The sequence below is a fragment of the Alligator sinensis genome, unplaced genomic scaffold (assembly GCF_000455745.1).
Source record: "Alligator sinensis unplaced genomic scaffold, ASM45574v1 scaffold140_1, whole genome shotgun sequence".
Taxonomy (NCBI): Eukaryota; Metazoa; Chordata; order Crocodylia; family Alligatoridae; genus Alligator; species Alligator sinensis.
Window position 1 is genome coordinate 642,359 of NW_005841836.1, and position 16,931 is coordinate 659,289.

The window sequence follows — 16,931 nt, forward strand, 5'->3', positions numbered from 1 at the left end:
AGATACACATATCAATCTCTCTATTTCTCTCTCTGTCAAACTTCTGGCAGATCATTTGTCTCAGCTTGTTTGTGATTTGTGTTCTCAACTCTACCAGGTCAGCCTTGTGCAACTTTTGAAAAATACCTCATCTTCAATCTAATTCATACATCAACACTGGGACAAGAATAAAGGCAGCGTAATTGTTAGTAATGATCTGTGAAACAAACAAAGGCTGCAGCTTTGCTCTGACAGCCTGAGCATAACCACACACAGGAATGTGGTTTTTGAACAGTCAGCCAGGCCAATCCTGCAAATTGTAATAAATTACCTCCCAAGGGCAGAAAGGCACATATGCAACATAACAGCTGCTTTATTTATTTATTTCCATTTTTTTTAATCCAGAGGAAGCATGAATATAAAGAGGTATTTTGCTTCTTGGCTGATGAGGTTTGGTGGTGGGTTTGACTTACAGTATAGTTGCAAATCAGCTGTAGAGACTGGAGGTTTTGCACCTGTCAGTAACCTTTCCACTTCCAGTGCAGGGCAATTTTTTTTTAAATTTTGGGTGGATTCATCCTTACACTGGGGGCTGCATCTTAGGGGTCCTCACAGAGGCCTGACACAATCATTCCTTCTGATGTTGTATTTAGTGGATCCTTTAAAGTAACAAGAAAATCAGGTGGGTCTTTAAACAAAGACCTCCAGCACCTGCAGACAAGAGACCAGATTCTGTTCTACCTGTAAATAATGTAAGAGGAGTTAGGCATGTAAGTGGACTTACACATCTAAATACAATTTTATTCCACCCTGCTCTAGTCCCTGAAAAATAGGTAATGCAGAAGCCAGGTCAGTCCACCTCCACTTTGTTGCTTTTTCTGACTTAATGGCCAGCCGATGGGGGTGAATTTTCAGGGGCTTGAACGGGTGGTATAGGATCACACATAGGTGATTAAATCCATTGAGGTACCCAGTAGGTGGAACAGAATCTGATTTCTGGTTTCTTCTTTCTTCTTTCTTCTTTCTTCTGTTATGAATTACTTCCATGAAGGGTGGCTCTACCTGGCTACTGAATTGCCAGAGTCCTTGGGAATCAAACGCCAAAGTACTACAATATTGTCATGCTCTTCTGCCCCAGATTAGGGCCTCTCTTGGCCAAATTTATGCCAGGTCCTTTCTCAGCATATCCTTGCCATCGGTAATGTAGGTCAGGCCCACTGGTCAGCTGTAATTTAGGGTGGAGTCAGTTATAAACCCATGGAAGCTAGTGCCCTGATCACAGCATACATCAAGGCTTAAGGTGTTAAGGTATTACTAGAGTTCTTGTTTCACTGTGACAATATTAAATAGTTAATTGTGGTTTGGGTTAAGTATAGATTAAGTCTATCTTGTGTTTCCTCTAGCAACTACTCTATACAACTCATAGTAAACATTTACTGAATGTAGATGAAAGGAGATGGAGTGAATGGGGAAAAGGAAAAAACAATTAAAATGTTTAAAGGCTCAGCTCCTCAGCTGACGTATGACAATTGATCTAGTAGTGCTTACTCTACTTCACACCATCTGTAAGACACACTTCACACCCCACTGAACTAAAACATTAAGGGCCCCTTCAAATTTTCTTATTCCCTGCAGCTGTAGAAATGCCTTTGTTTGGTATTTTCTGGGATGATATTTAATGTCCTTATTAGGAAGAAGAGAGTCAGACTGAGGTGGTGGCACTTATGTTTTGCTGTTAAAATTCATCCCTTTATTCCTCCAATGTAAGATAGAGACCTTCATCCAGAGACAACCACCAGAGACCACAGAGTACATACATACCATGATTTGAACGCTGGCCTTCAAAGCATGCCAGCCTTCTTGGACTGACATCCTCACAGCTGAGCAGCTACTGCCCTAGAACTGTACAGAAGGGGCACGAAATGGGGAAGTCTGGTCTAAACACATTGGAAGAAATTGGGGGTCACTCCATGGAGGCTGAGTGACAGCTGTGTGCTAGGCGACTGAGCTTTTCATTTCCTTGCTTTTGAGGTTTAGCATCAGGTTCTGATAGGTAAAAAAACCTTCAGAAACACACCACGTTTAATATATGAATTTTAAGTTGTGTCAGTCAGTTGCAGAGAAGCTTGCAAACTTTCCACTTTGTGCTTAGAATAAACCCAGAATGACAAACCCCCTCTGTCTTCAATCAGGAAAGAATTTCTCTCTGTCTCTCTCTCTAATGATGTTTTATTTTGAAGCCATGCTCCCTACTTGAAATACTAGTAATAGTTCAGCACACTTGGACAGCATCTTTCTCATGAGAGGCTCAAACCACACACAAATGGGTTAAACCCTGGGACACTTGTGCAGAGTGTAATATGATTCTGCACGGTCCTGGTTCCTGCCACACACTACTTTTTCCCTGCCCCATGCAGGGTGAGCTGAGGACACGCAATAATTATACTGCCTTTTTTTCTCTAATTGGGAGAACACTTTTTCTTTTGCCTTCAGAAAACAATAAACGGTGCTGAAATGAATAACTATTTCACGTTTACCATGAAAGTAAATCACTTACTAGAAATGCAGGAGAAGAAAAAAGTGCTACAGTTCTCAAATTGCAAGCACAAACTGGTTTCACATATAAATGTGATCACTCTCAGGGTACCCCTTGACAGATACTCCTCAAGTAATTTCTTCTGAGACAAAACGGGCCTTCCTGATCATTAGACTTAAATACTGAATTGTCTTGGACAGGAATAAATACATCCTATGGGATTATTATTAAATTTGACATGTGTATGTACAGAAACAAGAAGTGTCCAAACACACCAGAGCCCTCAGTTCAACCAAACGCTTAAGAATTGCTTGAATCATCCCTGCTCAGCAAAGCACTTGTGTACGTGCTTTGCATTAAGTCCTGTGGACTTTTACAGGGCTTAAGTACAAGCTTCACTCTTTGCACGTGCTTAAACGCATGGTTGGATAGGGAGGACTTGCTTATTCAAAGGCCTTAATACCAAGGCAATACCAAAAATGGAGGGTGTTCCATACAAACAGTAGCTCATGTCATTCTTCTAACAGATTGTAATAAGCTCATGGAAGTGACATGCCACCATCATTTTGCCTAAACATGTGTGTACTCATTGGGAAATAAATATGTTGGCATTGATAGTACTGTAAGGTTAGGAATTTAACATTGAACCACTTAAAAGTCCAAAGTTGGTGAAAACCAACCTAACTTTATTATAAACTTCTATTTACCAGCGGAGATTACCGGCCTTACAACTTCCTTGCGATTTAAATAAAATTACAAAGACTCATTTTATATCACAGGTTGACAAAACAGGTGTTAGTTTCTAAACCTGCTCCAGAGTTATTCTTTATGCTGCCTTCTGATACAACAAGAATATTTCTTAAATTCAAAGGGACACTTTCAAAGACATTAGGCCAAAAAGAGAACCCTCTACTTACTGTTATTCATAAAGATGTATATGTGCTTGGAGTCAAACCAGTTTGTTGTTCCCTGAAACTATTACTGCCAGGTGAAACCATGTGACTGTGAGCCATATCTTGTGAAATACATGATAGCACACTCACATCTTCTGGAAACTATTAGGACCAGTTTATATTACACAAAATGGGGGTTGCTGTTTACAAAATGTACAGGTAAAGGACTGTTCCCTTATGATTTTCAAAGGTCATTTCCATCCTTTTGGTTGCTCTCTAGCCATTGACACATCACATTGTAGAACTGAGAGCAAAGAAAAGTTTTTAGGGTGAGTGAGCAGAAGGGGAGTCTGTTAATAAAAGTTGAAACCAAGTACTAGGTAGGGTCATTTTTCAGGCTGTCAAGTCAGGGGGGTGCCTGTGGTATGAGACTCTGGGTCCAGGACCCAGAGAAACACAGTTCTGGCATTGTAATAATGATGTTGGCCCACAGCTCTTTTGCAAAGTTACCCCTGGCCACAGGTTATGATGAGGATGTTACTCACTGAGGACTGGAAACTTGACAGGGTCACATTGTAACAGCGCGGAGTTGTGGTTTGACACTGAACTGAACAAGGGGGAAAAAATCACAAAGTGTCTCCCAGCTGTCACGTGACATAAAAGATGTCACGCCATATATGTGTTCAGCGAGACAAGGAGGATGAATTTCACCACACCACAAAAAACAAAGGCACTTCATCAGGAGAATACCAGGCAAGGATCTCAGAGACACACAGTCATCTTTTTAAGTGTCACTGAGTCTTCCCTGTCACAACAACCTATCACAGCCCGTCACAATGTCACTGTGTTGCTTTAGCTGAAAGCTATTTTGAGATGAGACCTATGCTTGGAGGTGACAGGAACAGGCCAACAGGGAAGCCAGTCAGGTTACAGATATTGACCATTTGAAGCCAGAGGAAAAGAGAAAGTGCTGTGAAAGACTGGCACCTCAGCCTGTTACTAGCAAAATACACTGCAGCGCTGTTTCAGCCTCATCAGCCACTTAAGGCAGGCAGGAGGCTGGAAATACCCTGAGCTGTGGAATTTGAGGGCCATCTAGTGGTGACCGGGAGGCACTCACCTTTCAACATGCAGCTTCAGAGAGCAAAGCCAAGCATAAATTAACAAAATTCATCCGAAACCACTTTTATCACATGAACAGGCGCTTAGGGCACTTGAAGCACATGGAGCAGGATGCAGTCCATATCCCAGGAAGCTTACAGGTGTTAAACAGTTTGGTTTCTAACACACGTAACTTGAATGAAGTCCATTTGGAAGATTGAATGCCCAGCACAGGTGAAAATCAGGCCTGGGCCAAGTCCTTAACTGGCATCAATCTATTAACATCATTGCACCAGCTGAGGACATCACCAAACACCATTTCCCCCAGGGTCACACCTGCTTTACCTCTGACAAATCACCCCCGTCCCTGGTACACTGTTAGTAACATCACCTCGGATCTTAGAGGACATGGGCAAGACTATCTATTTCCCTTTTGTTGGTGAAAGACACTGAGATGGCAAAAGAGTGCAGGATTACCCACCAATTCAGTGGGTAAACTGGGTTTAGAACCCACACCTCCTGCCAGTGTCACTTGCTCTTGATACCCAGCCTCTCCTTTCCTTACATTCAGGTAATGGGCTGCTTTCAGCTCTGATGTATGTTGTTGTGGGTTATGAATAATATGTCTTTTTTAATTTCTTCCACAGTTTATATATGATGAAAAAGTTTCCTGGTAAGTATCTCCAGCTGTCTAATTTCTTTCCTGTCACTTTTTGATTATCCTGCAAGAGCTGAAAAATCAGGGTTAATGAGAGAGGGAAAAACTAAAGTTCTGCAAAGCAATTCAGGCACCAATTTCCTGCTCTGCGGGAGACCCAATTAGCAGGTGGACTTGTATAACTCATTTTCTGAGCAAGAGGAGAATGCCCAGGAGAGCTTCAGTTGAAGCGTCCCCTAATGTGAGATGGCAGCAATGTCAGGCCATGCCCTCTCAACACCCACATACACTCCCAAAGACAGCAGCGGGGTCTGCACACCTGTGGACTGACAGTACAGTATGGCCTTAAGTCAGAGGTCCATTACCAGGGTGATGTCAATAGGACCAGGAAGGGATGGGGAAAACCAAGGAGAAATGCAGTGAACCTGCATTGTTAAAATTATTTTTCAGGATGTCCTGAGTTTGTTCAGATGTTTGACTTTTTAAAAAACAAATGATCTTTGGATTAAGTTGATTTTTTTGGAAGGGGGAGAGGTGTTTGGTATTTTTTATTTTTGAAAATTAATTAACTGATTAACTGCCTCTTTGCAACTATGGGCTAGCAAAGAATCTCCAATATAATATTAAAGGGACACCTTCTAGTTAAAATTCATATTTAAAATACATGCCTTTATTTATGCTACAAATGATGCCATAGATCAGAAAAACTGAAATAATTTTAAAAATGTAATTTACTGTCAACTGTTGGCCTGATTTTTTTCTGCCCAATTCAGACTGGACAGTAACATTAAGCAATTGAATTAGTTGTTCAGAGTCAGCTACTTACCAGTTTCAATGCAATGTTCCCTGTCATGTTTGAATTACAAATATTGCAGGGAGTTATTTTCTTTTTAAATGTTTATCATTGAGACATTTTAAATTTCACGAAAACATATCTGTAGCTGTTAGGTTTTTCAAAGGCTTGGGCTTTCCTAATTAAAATTAAATTTGAGGCCAAATTACACTCATCTGCACCCTTTTAATAAAACATGTCAATGGGGAAGCAGAATGCTGGGGTGTCCAAAACAAAAGAAAAAGAATAGTCAGCACAAAGTCGTGGCAACCATAAACTCACAGTGCTGCTAAAAAGGAAAGGAGCAGTGTGTCCTACTGTTTAAACACTGTGGTGCTGGTCACAGGTTTGTCTACCAGGGCTAAAGATTTGTCAGTGAGCTGCAAAAAATGTAACTGTCTGGTCAGAGAAAAAGAAGAGAAAGACACAGTTCAGCTCTGTGTAAGAAGTGCCAAAAGCCAGAGACTGTGTTATTTTACTACATGTCTTTTATTTTGCTGTAGAAGCAATCAATAATGCATTAATAATATTTAACTAGCAGTTTTAATGGTCAGTCCTGTCATGAAGCAGCCTCGTGGAAAGAGAGAGGAGCTGGAGGGACTTGGTGTTGCCTGTTGTTCAGCACCACTTTCTCAGCAGTGACACCCTTGAACCAGCTACAGGCCTGACTGTATGCCTTGTGTCATCACTTAAGACCCATGCAAAGGGAGAGTAAAATGATTTCCCCACACACATTCACATTCTCTCTTCCAGAGAATCTGAAATTGTTGTCAATGCACAACTGCCTTCTTATTACATATTAAGCTGAGAAAGAACAAAATGGGCCTCCAGAAACCAATGTTTTATGTTCCACCTTCTTCACCCCCTCATTCCACTCATTAAAATGCACAGTGGGTCAAATAGTTCCTTGTGGGTTTATGGCATGACAGAAGAATGGGATGACAGGCTGTTCCTTCTACTCTGCTATAACTCATTCCTTGTGTGCCTGTTTTCCCAGGTGGGAGTCCTTAGTCCTAGTACTGATGTACTTCGTCTACATCATCATCATGAAGTAAGTCAGTGGATGCCCTCCGTCTGTACAGCCTGAGGTTTCAGAATTTGTCCAGAGTAGCAGTGGGAAGCAGAGCAGGGTTTCTGTGGTGCAGGGGTGTCAATGCTGGACTGATCTGTCAGCCAGACCGGGACTGACCTCCTGTTCAGCACCTGTGATGCCAAGTCTAGCCCACACACTGTATACAGCACATGTCAGCCCTGGTGCTCGCTGTGCATGTGGCATGTAGGGCTGGCATGGGGCACACAAGCCAGACCTGGCACTACAGGCCACAAAGGGAGTTGGTCCAGGGCACCGCCAGCAACCTGTACTCCAGACCCCCTGTGCTGTGTCCAGAACTGGGTCCAGCCTGAGTGCCACAGGTATCACATGCCCCATGCCAGCCCTACATACCATGTGCACAACAAGCCTCAAGGCCAGCAGGTGCTGCACATGGTGCATGGGACTGGACTAGCCATGCATCCTGCATACAGCACTAGGGGCTGGCATGTAGCATGTGCACCTTCTGGACAGACCCTGCACACTGGCTTTGGCAGCACACAGGGCCAGTCTGGTGGGACATTGCATTCATCGTTTACCCAAGACCATCCCCATGTGCCGGATCCAGCCCATGCACCACATTCACGCACAGGGTCAGTCCAGCAACCCAAAGGTCATATCATACTGCTCAACAGGCCGCATCTGGCCCATGGACCATATATTTGACATCTCTTCTGTACTGCAACTATGCTTCTATACAGCAGAGCCCTCCTTGCTTCTGTATCTGACCAGCTCAGATAGGACCTTCCTGGACTTATCCTTGCAACATCCCAGCAAGACTGGGTAGGGCTGTTTTCCACATTTCTTTCTTTCTGTTTTTTAACTTTACTTATTAATGAATTCAACTCATCAAATAACAGGTTTAACATTTAAAGATATACACAATCCCCTAAAATACATATCAGGACAGATACTTATCTTCCATCAGCAGTGCTCCCTTAATCCAAGTCTGTTTTCTCCATTTCACTGGTAAGGCATACCGAGCCCCCTCCCTGTCATATTCAGAAAGAGAGGCACCTGAAGTAGGGCTTAAACAGAATGTAGGCACCTGAGTCCAAAACTGCAATCCCAGAAACCACAGTTCAGCTGCCACATTATCCTGGAGGCACCTAAAATCCATAGGTGCCTTTACTTAGTGAGCTGAAGGTCCCCCAAGGGTGAAGGGCAGAAGCTCCTTACTCTTGACAGGGCTGACCAGCTCTGCACCTATCTCCCATCTAAGTCCAACCAGAATGTAGAAAGGAGGTGTTCCTATGTGGGCCTCTAAAGGGCTCAATCCACTTAGCATTCTCAGAGCACACAGCATGGACACAAGTGGGCTTCCCACAAAACATAATGGTGGCCACCAGTTTCTTTTAGAATGCAGCCAGAAGAGAAATGATGGTGTCCCCATGTCATCCATCTCTTAAAGCCCTCACTCAGGAAGTGGGAGACCTTGGTGCTAGGCCAACCTTGGCCTGAGGAAATTCAAATCTATATTCCTAGCAGAGACTAGAACCCAGATCTCCCAGCTGAATACCACCCCAAGTCTATAGGCTTGTCTCAGTCTCTCCCCTTCCAGGTGTTCTTCTCTACAGGAAAGAATTCAAGATTCACGGGGCAGAGAAAGAACAAGGCAGTGCCCAACCCTACAGCCTGATGGCAATAGTAGGGGGAGATGGGATTACTCTCCCTCCTCCTGTGTATGTTACATGTAATAGTCATTGGATTAAATGAGAGTGGCCAAACTGTGGCACGGTTGCCACAAATGGCACAGACAGTCTCTGTGTGGGGCACATGGCAGATCAGGGCAGGGACAGTCAGCACAGCAGCAGATAGGAGAGAAAGCAAACAGCAAATCGTGCAAGGAGCATTGGGAAAGAAGCAGAGAGTAGAGCAGCAGTTCAGGGAGAACAGGGCTGGGAGCAGAAAGCAGAGTGGCAGATTAGGGAGAGGAAGGGGATTGGAGTGGTATTTGGAGAGGGTCAAAGACTAATTTGAGCAGCCCCCAGGATAAAACATCCTTAGAGCAGTGATTAGTAAAAAGCCACCCATGCTTAGAACTGGATAGATTAGAGGTGTCAAAGATATGGCCCATTGAGCTGTTTCACCCAGCCTTCAGGGCTCCTAGAGGAGCAGGATGAGCAGGGGCAAGTCCACATGCAGGCCAGGAGTCCAGGTGACTTTAACACCCTTGGAACAAATTACTGAAAACTGAAAGACAAAATTATTTTTCATGAAAGAGTTTAAAGACACTGAGTGACATTGTTTTATCATCCTGGATCATATAAATATATAATATTTAGCAGCCTTTTGAAGACATGGAGATTGTTTTTCGTGCTGTTTAGTTAGAGTTTTGTGGTTCCATCAGAGGCTTCCTCTCTAAAATGCACAGTTGATCCCACATGGTCTACACCAAGAAAAAGAAAGTTTGTCTAGCAAATTACATGAAGGGCCCAGAAATACAGCTGAAGTTTGTTTTATGTACATAGGTTCAATTCCTGCATACATCACTGTTTTGAAAGGAAGACAAAAAATGCCACGAATATGGTGAATGGACTAGCAAACAATACAGAAATGGATGATAACAGCAATTGTGATGCTACAGTGGTATTACTAAAGAAAGGTAACTGTTCCAGTAAGTCACACTACTTGCTTGTATTATTCCGAATAACTCTTACATCAGGTAGCAAACTGAGATGTGAGCATCTCCTGTGTCATTAGGAATTGAGATGAAGAGGAGTAAAGTTCTGTACATGGAGAACAAGTAGTTTGTTTGGAACGCAGACCACCAGATGGCAGTATAGCTGCAGTGGGTGCAGGTCTGTTTTCAACTGTGTGTGTTCTCACCTAGGGAGAATGCTTCCCTGACCCTACATTTCTTGTGTAGGATACTGTTTGCTGGCACAGTGTGTGCAGTGACACACTCCCAGGAGAGAGTGCACACACCTACAAAAAAATGTTGTTCCAGATTCCTGATGGAGTCACTCAGGGATCAGCAGAGAAAGAGAGTGTGTACAAATGCATGGCAACAGGAAAAGCTGACTTTGACAAGCTCAGGAGGCTTGTCAGTGAGGTCCTAAGGAACCATGACCCCAGGGGGAAGGGAGTTCAGGAAGAGTGGTTGCTCCTCAAGGGAGCGATCCTCAATGCATAAGCTAATTCTATTCCATCTCAGAGAAAAGGCAGCAAGAGGGCACAGCAGCCCCCCTGGCTCTCCAGGGATCTAGCAGACCTGAGGCTAAAAAGAAAAGCCCACAAAGGATGGAGGATGGGAGTCACCTCCAAGGAGGAATATTCTGCACTGGTCTGGTCCTGCAGGGAACAAACTAGGAAAGCCAAGGCTGCAACTGAACTCCACCTAGCTTCGAGTATCAAAGACAATAAAAAGTCCTTTTTCAGATATGTGGGGAGCTGGAGGAAAAGCAAGGGCAACAATGGACCCCTTCTAAACCAGATGGGACAACTGACAACTGACACCCAGGAAAAAGCCAACCTATTAAATGGGTACTTTGCATCGGTCTTTCATCAGTCCCATGGGACGCCCATGCCCACTACAGGACAGGGAGGTCTGGGTGAGGGAGATCCCCTGCCCTCCATCAATGCTGACCTCATGAAGGAACACCTTGAGAAGCTGGATACCTTCAAGTCAGCTGGCCCTGACAATCTATACCCCAGGGTACTCAGGGAGCTGGCGAGCATCATAGCCCAGCCCCTGGCACAGATCTTCAAGAACTCCTGGCACTCTGGTGAAGTGCCCAAAGACTGGAAGAAGGCCAATGTGGTGCCCATCTTCAAGGAAGGGAGGAAAGTGGATCCGGCAAATTATAGGCCCATCAGCCTGACCTCTATCCCAGGGAAGGTCTTAGAAAAGTTTATTAAAGAGGCCATCCTTAGTGGACTGGATGACACCAACCTCCTAAGGGATAGCCAGCACAGGTTTGTTGCGGGTAGGTCTTGCCTGACCAATCTTATTTCCTTTTATGACCAGGTGACCTATCACCTGGACAAGGGAGAGGAGATTGAGGTTATATATCTTGACTTCAAAAAAGCGTTCGATCTGGTTTCCCATGATCACCTCTTAGCAAAACTAGCCAATTGTAGCCTTGGGTCCCCCAGGCTCCGCTCATCTTTGTTAATGATGTGGACATTGCAGTCAGAAGTGGACTGGCCAAGTTCGCCGATGACACCAAACTTTGGGGCAAAGCATCCACACGTGAAGACAGGAGGGCGATCCAGGCTGACCTGGACAGGCTCAGCAAATGGGCAGACAAGAACCTGATGGTGTTTAACACTGAAAAATGCAAGGTTCTCCACCTTGGGAGGAAAAGCCTGCAGCATCCTTATAGGCTCGGCAGTGCTACGCTGGCTAGCAATACGGAAGAAAGAGACTTGGGGGTCATCACTGACCACAGGATGAACATGGGCCTTCAATGTGATGCTGCAGCTAGTAAAGTGAGTAAAATGACAGCTTGCAACCATAGATGCTTCGCAAGCAACTCCCGGGACATCATTCTCCCCTTGTACTTGGCCTTGGTGAAGCCACAGCTGGAGTACCCCATCCAGTTTTGGGCTCCACAATTCAAAAAGGATGTGGAGAAGCTTGAGAGAGTCCAGAGGAGAGCCACACGCATGATCAAAGGTCAGGAAAACAGACCTTACGATGACTGGCTGAGAGCTATGGGACTCTTCAGCCTGGAAAAGCGCAGTCTCAGGGGTGATCTGATGGCCACCTATAAGTTTATCAGGGGTGAACACCACTATTCGGGGGAACATCTGTTCACCAGAGCACCCCAAGGGATGACGAGGTCGAACGGTTATAAACTACTGCAAGACCGTTTCAGGCTGGACATAAGGAAGAATTTCTTTACTGTCCGAGCCCCCAAAGTCTGGAATAGCCTGCCATCGGAGGGGGTTCAAGCACCTACATTGAACACCTTCAAGAAAAAATTGAATGCTTATCTTGCTGGGATCCTATGACCCCAGCTGACTTCCTGCCTTCAGGCGGGAGGCTGATACTCAATGATCTTTCAACGTCCCTTCCAGCCCTAATGTCTATGAAATCTATGAAAACAGCTTGAGCTGCCTAGTAATCCCAGAGACAGTAAGCCTGAGGTGACTTCCATATCTGGACCCCAGAGTCTATTTGTAAAGAGGGAAAAGCTCATCTGCTTTTGATGCTGTTGCAAACAAGGTACCCCTTAACCATTTTTATGTCAACTTTGGATCACAAATTTGAAATGAGGCTGCTCCTCTTAGTCAGATATACAGTGATGGAAATTGGCCTTTAATTAAATGGAGCTGTACCCCCAGAGGATCTAATTCAGTGGGCATGTCTACATGTGCAGATCATCCAGTAGCAGTTTACTCTCAAGTACTAGAAAGTAAACTCTCCTGGGCACGTGTCTACACTTGCAGGGACACAACAGCAGATTTGCTGCTCCTAGCAGCAGACTATTCCCATTCACTGAGACCCAGCAACAGGCCCCTGAAGCAGCCAGGGGGAGCTCTAGTCTCCCCTTGGGTGCTAGCCCAGGGGCCAGGAGACAACATTTTCCTGGCGGAGGCTGGAACATTGCCCCCTGCCCCTGAAAGCTGCCTACTGCAGAGACAGGTTCCATCATGAGAGCGTAGGTGGTGACAGTGTTCCCCTGCCCCAGCAGCAGGGATCTACCAGCCTGAGCCCCGCAGTCATAGGGCCTGGGCTGGGAGATCCTTCCCTCCCAGTGCCAGCTCCACGGTCATGGAGCTCGCACTGGGAGGGAAGGATCTCCCAGCACTGGCCCCACAACCACGGAGCAGTGGCTGGGAACTCCCTGCTGCTGGGGCAAGAGGACATTATCCCCACCCAGGCTTTAATGGTAGAGCCTGCCCTAGCAGCAGGCAGCTCCTGGGGGCAGGGAGCTATTTCTTGCCCCTGCTGCCTGGCTGGTCAGAAGAACATTTGTTCCCAGTCAGGTGTCTACATGTGCACTACTGTGTAGTAAGTAATCTTGGGGAAATTTGCTACTTGCATTTGCAGGTAGCAAATTTACTCACAATTAGAGCCAATTACTGAGCAGTAAGTTTCTGCACATGTAGACATGGACACTTACTGTGCAGTAATTAGTTCTACTGCACAGTAAAGCATCTCGTGTAGACTCACCCAGTATGTTCATTAATAATTCAGTCAATCAAGAAGTCTTCCTACTAGGGCATCCCTTGTACGGGAACTCTGGCTTCAGTTCAGGACCCATCGACATGGAAGATATTTCCAAGTTTATAGAATCATAGATTCCTATGAAGCCAGACTATACTAGTATAACTCCCACATGTAGACACTCTTATTCCAGATGAAGAGAGCCATATGTTTAGTTTATTTTAATTTAGGGATGATCAAGATATGGCCCTAACCACCAAATTACCAGACCTCTTTGGAGCCTCAAAGGCCAGATGATATAGCTCTGCACTGCAGATCTTGCCCACAGACCAGCTCAGCATGCCAGATCTGGCCCATGAACCAACCCCACATACCATATCTAGCCCACAAACCAGTCCTGCAGGACTGGATGAGTTAGGCACCACTGTTTTAATCCACTTCCATAATGACATAAACAACACTGGACAAAGGGCCACGCTTAAGCCAGAGTAAGAGTGTCTATATGGGCAATAAAAATTGGATTATTGAAGTGTTTTCAATTCCCAACCTAACTTATGCCCCCATAACTTCAGCACATAGGTATATATCCTTAGTGGCTAATGGTCTCATTTAAACCTGTGTCCAGTTTACTTAAGCTAAATCAAAAAAGTTAGTAATTTAATGCAGTCAGTTTAAATTTACACCTTAGGTTAAATCATTGCAGTTTTCTCATCTAAGCAAGGCCTATATTTTGTCTGAAACAGTCTTGCTTCCTGAGCCTTAATGAACCATTCAGGAAAAAAAAAATACACCCACAAACCAACTGAATGGGAAGACATGAAGGGTGCCTATATTTGTGCATCAAGGTTGCTCCAGTGCACTGTAATTACAGCACGTTGGAGCAGACTTGATTAATCTGCTCTAACAGATTAATCAAGTCTGCTGGAGTGTAGTAATTACTGCGCTCCAACAGACTCCAGTGTCACGTGCATCAGCGTCCCTACACTGAAAAATGGCTGTGGAGGCCATGGGCAACTGGTGCCACCTTAGTTGGGGGGGCATGTGCCCCCCCTGCAACCAGTCCCATCGACTGGGGGGAGGGTCCCCTCACGGCCAATCCTGCCGAACAGGGGGACTCCCGCAGCCTATCCCAGCTTCTGGGAGCAGCTGCAGTGATCAGCTGGTGCTTGCAGGGAGGGCACCAGCACTCCCGCTTGCTCCCCCCCACCCACCACCTAAGTGGCAAGTGTGGATGGTCGGGGGGTGCACCCACTCTCTCGGGGGGTGCACATGCACCCCCCACATGTCACCACTGGTGGGGGTGCTTTAACTAAAGCTTGTTGGATGAACTTCAGTTAAAGCGCCTCCACCATTTTTCAGCGCAGGGATGCTGATACATGTGATGCTCTGGGCACTTTAATTGAAGTGGCTCTCAGAGCTGCACTAATTAAAGTGTCACTTCCCCCCGCCTCTTAAAGCATGTGTATAAACACCCAAAGTGACTTAATTCAGCAACTGTGAGCAGCTCAATATACAGACAGGGGAATCATAGAGTCACTAACATGACATTGTTCCAACCATTCTACCCTTCTATTGCTAAATAGAAAGGAAAGCTTTTGCCAATACAGGTCATTCTGGTTCATGGAAGTACTGTTTACTGGTACAACTGTGTTTACACTGAGGCTTTTCCCAGCATAACTGTAGCGCCAAAAAGTCACATCCATTTCCAGTTCAGTTGTGTCAGTAAACATCTAGTGTGCATCGACCCTTAGTCATTCAAGTTGCCCACTGCCCACAGGATTACTCACATGAAGAATGCTGTTTCCGTCATACTTTCAGCTTACACACACTTTTCCACAGATAATTCCTCTTTGTGTGATATTTCTCAATGCTAGGTAATTGTTTCATTTTGTTTTGAAACTTTGTGGTAACTCAAACAAACTGAGTAAAGCAAAACTGTGAGGTTGCTTCAGTATTGGGAGAACTGCTCCAATATTTATCTGGCAGTTGGCCACTAACAGCTTCAAAATTACATAATGTATATCTCCAGTATTGTTTTAGGCACTAACATGGAGCATGAGTGAACACAGAATGGTAGACAGCCAGATTTGGGGTAAGGGAGTTATTTTCCCTCAAGTCAGATTGGCAGGGGCTATGAGGAGGGGGAGGTTGCCTTCTTTTGTTGTGTGGGTCATGACCTACTTCCCAAGAATATCAGGAGATATTTTACCTAATGAATCCAACCCAGAAACCATTGCTGGGGTCCAATGTATAGGCAGCTTCCTCAGTCTCTCCTGCTTTCTCTTTCTGAAGCAAATTGCAATTTTTGAGGCCTTTTGATTATGAAGTGTTAGAGTGTTCTCTGTGGTCTGCAGTGTGCATGGTAGATCAGGGCAAAGGAGTGGCTGTTCTTGTGGACTTCTTGGACTTAGTTGACTTAGTGTCCATCATGTAGTCACCTGGAATTGCAGAGGGCTGGACTCAATAACCCAGGTGTTCATTTCCAGTCCTATATTCCTGGGGGGTTTTTTACCCACTGAAGCCCAGTTCTGTTGTAGGAGCCCACTAGCTGAGCCTTCACTTTTCTGGGCACTTAGGAGTAAAAGAATCAAAAAGGGGAAGGAGAGATTACATTTTGATCCGCATGGAGTATTTTTCAGACCACTTATTTCATAGATTTCATAGACATTTGGGCTGGAAGGGACCTCGGAAGATCATCTAGTCCAGGCCCCTGCCCCAGGGACAGGAAGTCAGCTGGGGTCATAGGATCCCAGCAAGATAAACATCCAATTTTCTCTTGAAGGCGTTCAAAGTAGGTGCTTGAACCACATCTGATGACAGGCTATTCCAGACTTTGGGGGCTCGAACAGTAAAGAAAGTCTTCCTTATGTCCAGCCTGAAACGGTCTTGCAGTAGTTTATAACTGCTCGACCTCGTCATCCCTTGGGGCACTCTGGTGAACAGACGTTCCCCCAGATCCTGCTGGACACCCCTTATAAACTTATAGGTGGTCATGAGATCACCCCTGAGCCTGCGCTTTTCCAGGCTGAAGAGTCCCACAGCTCTCAGCCTGTTTCATAGATTTCATAGACATCAGGGCTGGAAGGGACCTCGGAAGATCATCGAGTCCAGCCCCCCGCCCAAAGGGCAGGAAGTCAGCTGGGGTCATAGGATCCCAGCAAGATAAGCATCCAGTTTCATCTTGAAGGTGTTCAATGAAGGCACTTGAACCACCTCCGGTGGCAGGCTGTTCCAGACCTTGGGGGCTCGGACAGTAAAGAAATTCTTCCTTATGTCCAGCCTGAAACGATCTTGAAGTAGTTTGTGACCATTCGACCTCGTCATCCCTTGGGGCGCTCTGGTGAACAAACGTTCCCCCAGATGCTGGTGGTCACCCCTGATAAACTTGTAGGTGGCCATCAGATCACCCCTAAGCCTGCGCTTTTTCAGGCTAAAGAGCCCCACGGCTCTCAGCCTGTCATCGTAGGGTCTGCTTCCCTGACCTCTGATCATGCGCGTGGCTCTTCTCTGGACTCTCTCAAGCTTCTCCACATCCTTTTTGAATTGTGGAGCCCAAAACTGGACACAGTACTCCAGCTGCGGCCTCACTAAGGCCGAGTACAGGGGGAGAATGACGTCCCGGGATTTGCTTGAGAGACGTCCCGGGATTTGCTTGAGACGTCCCGGGATTTGCTTGAGATCATCGAGTCTGACCCCCTGCATAGGCAGGGAAGAGTGCTGGGTG

The 16,931-nt window shown here is 45.4% G+C and overlaps 1 protein-coding gene across 1 annotated transcript in view; it reads left to right on the plus strand.

The window, feature by feature from the left end:
* SLC24A3 (solute carrier family 24 member 3) overlaps positions 1 to 16,931 on the plus strand; it is a 437,684-nt gene that overhangs the window by 371,864 nt on the left and 48,889 nt on the right. The window contains exons 8-10 of the mRNA XM_006015414.3: positions 5,157 to 5,182; positions 6,997 to 7,050; positions 9,561 to 9,694. Of these exons, the coding sequence (XP_006015476.1) occupies positions 5,157 to 5,182; positions 6,997 to 7,050; positions 9,561 to 9,694 (214 nt within the window). The remainder of the gene's footprint in view (positions 1 to 5,156; positions 5,183 to 6,996; positions 7,051 to 9,560; positions 9,695 to 16,931) is intronic.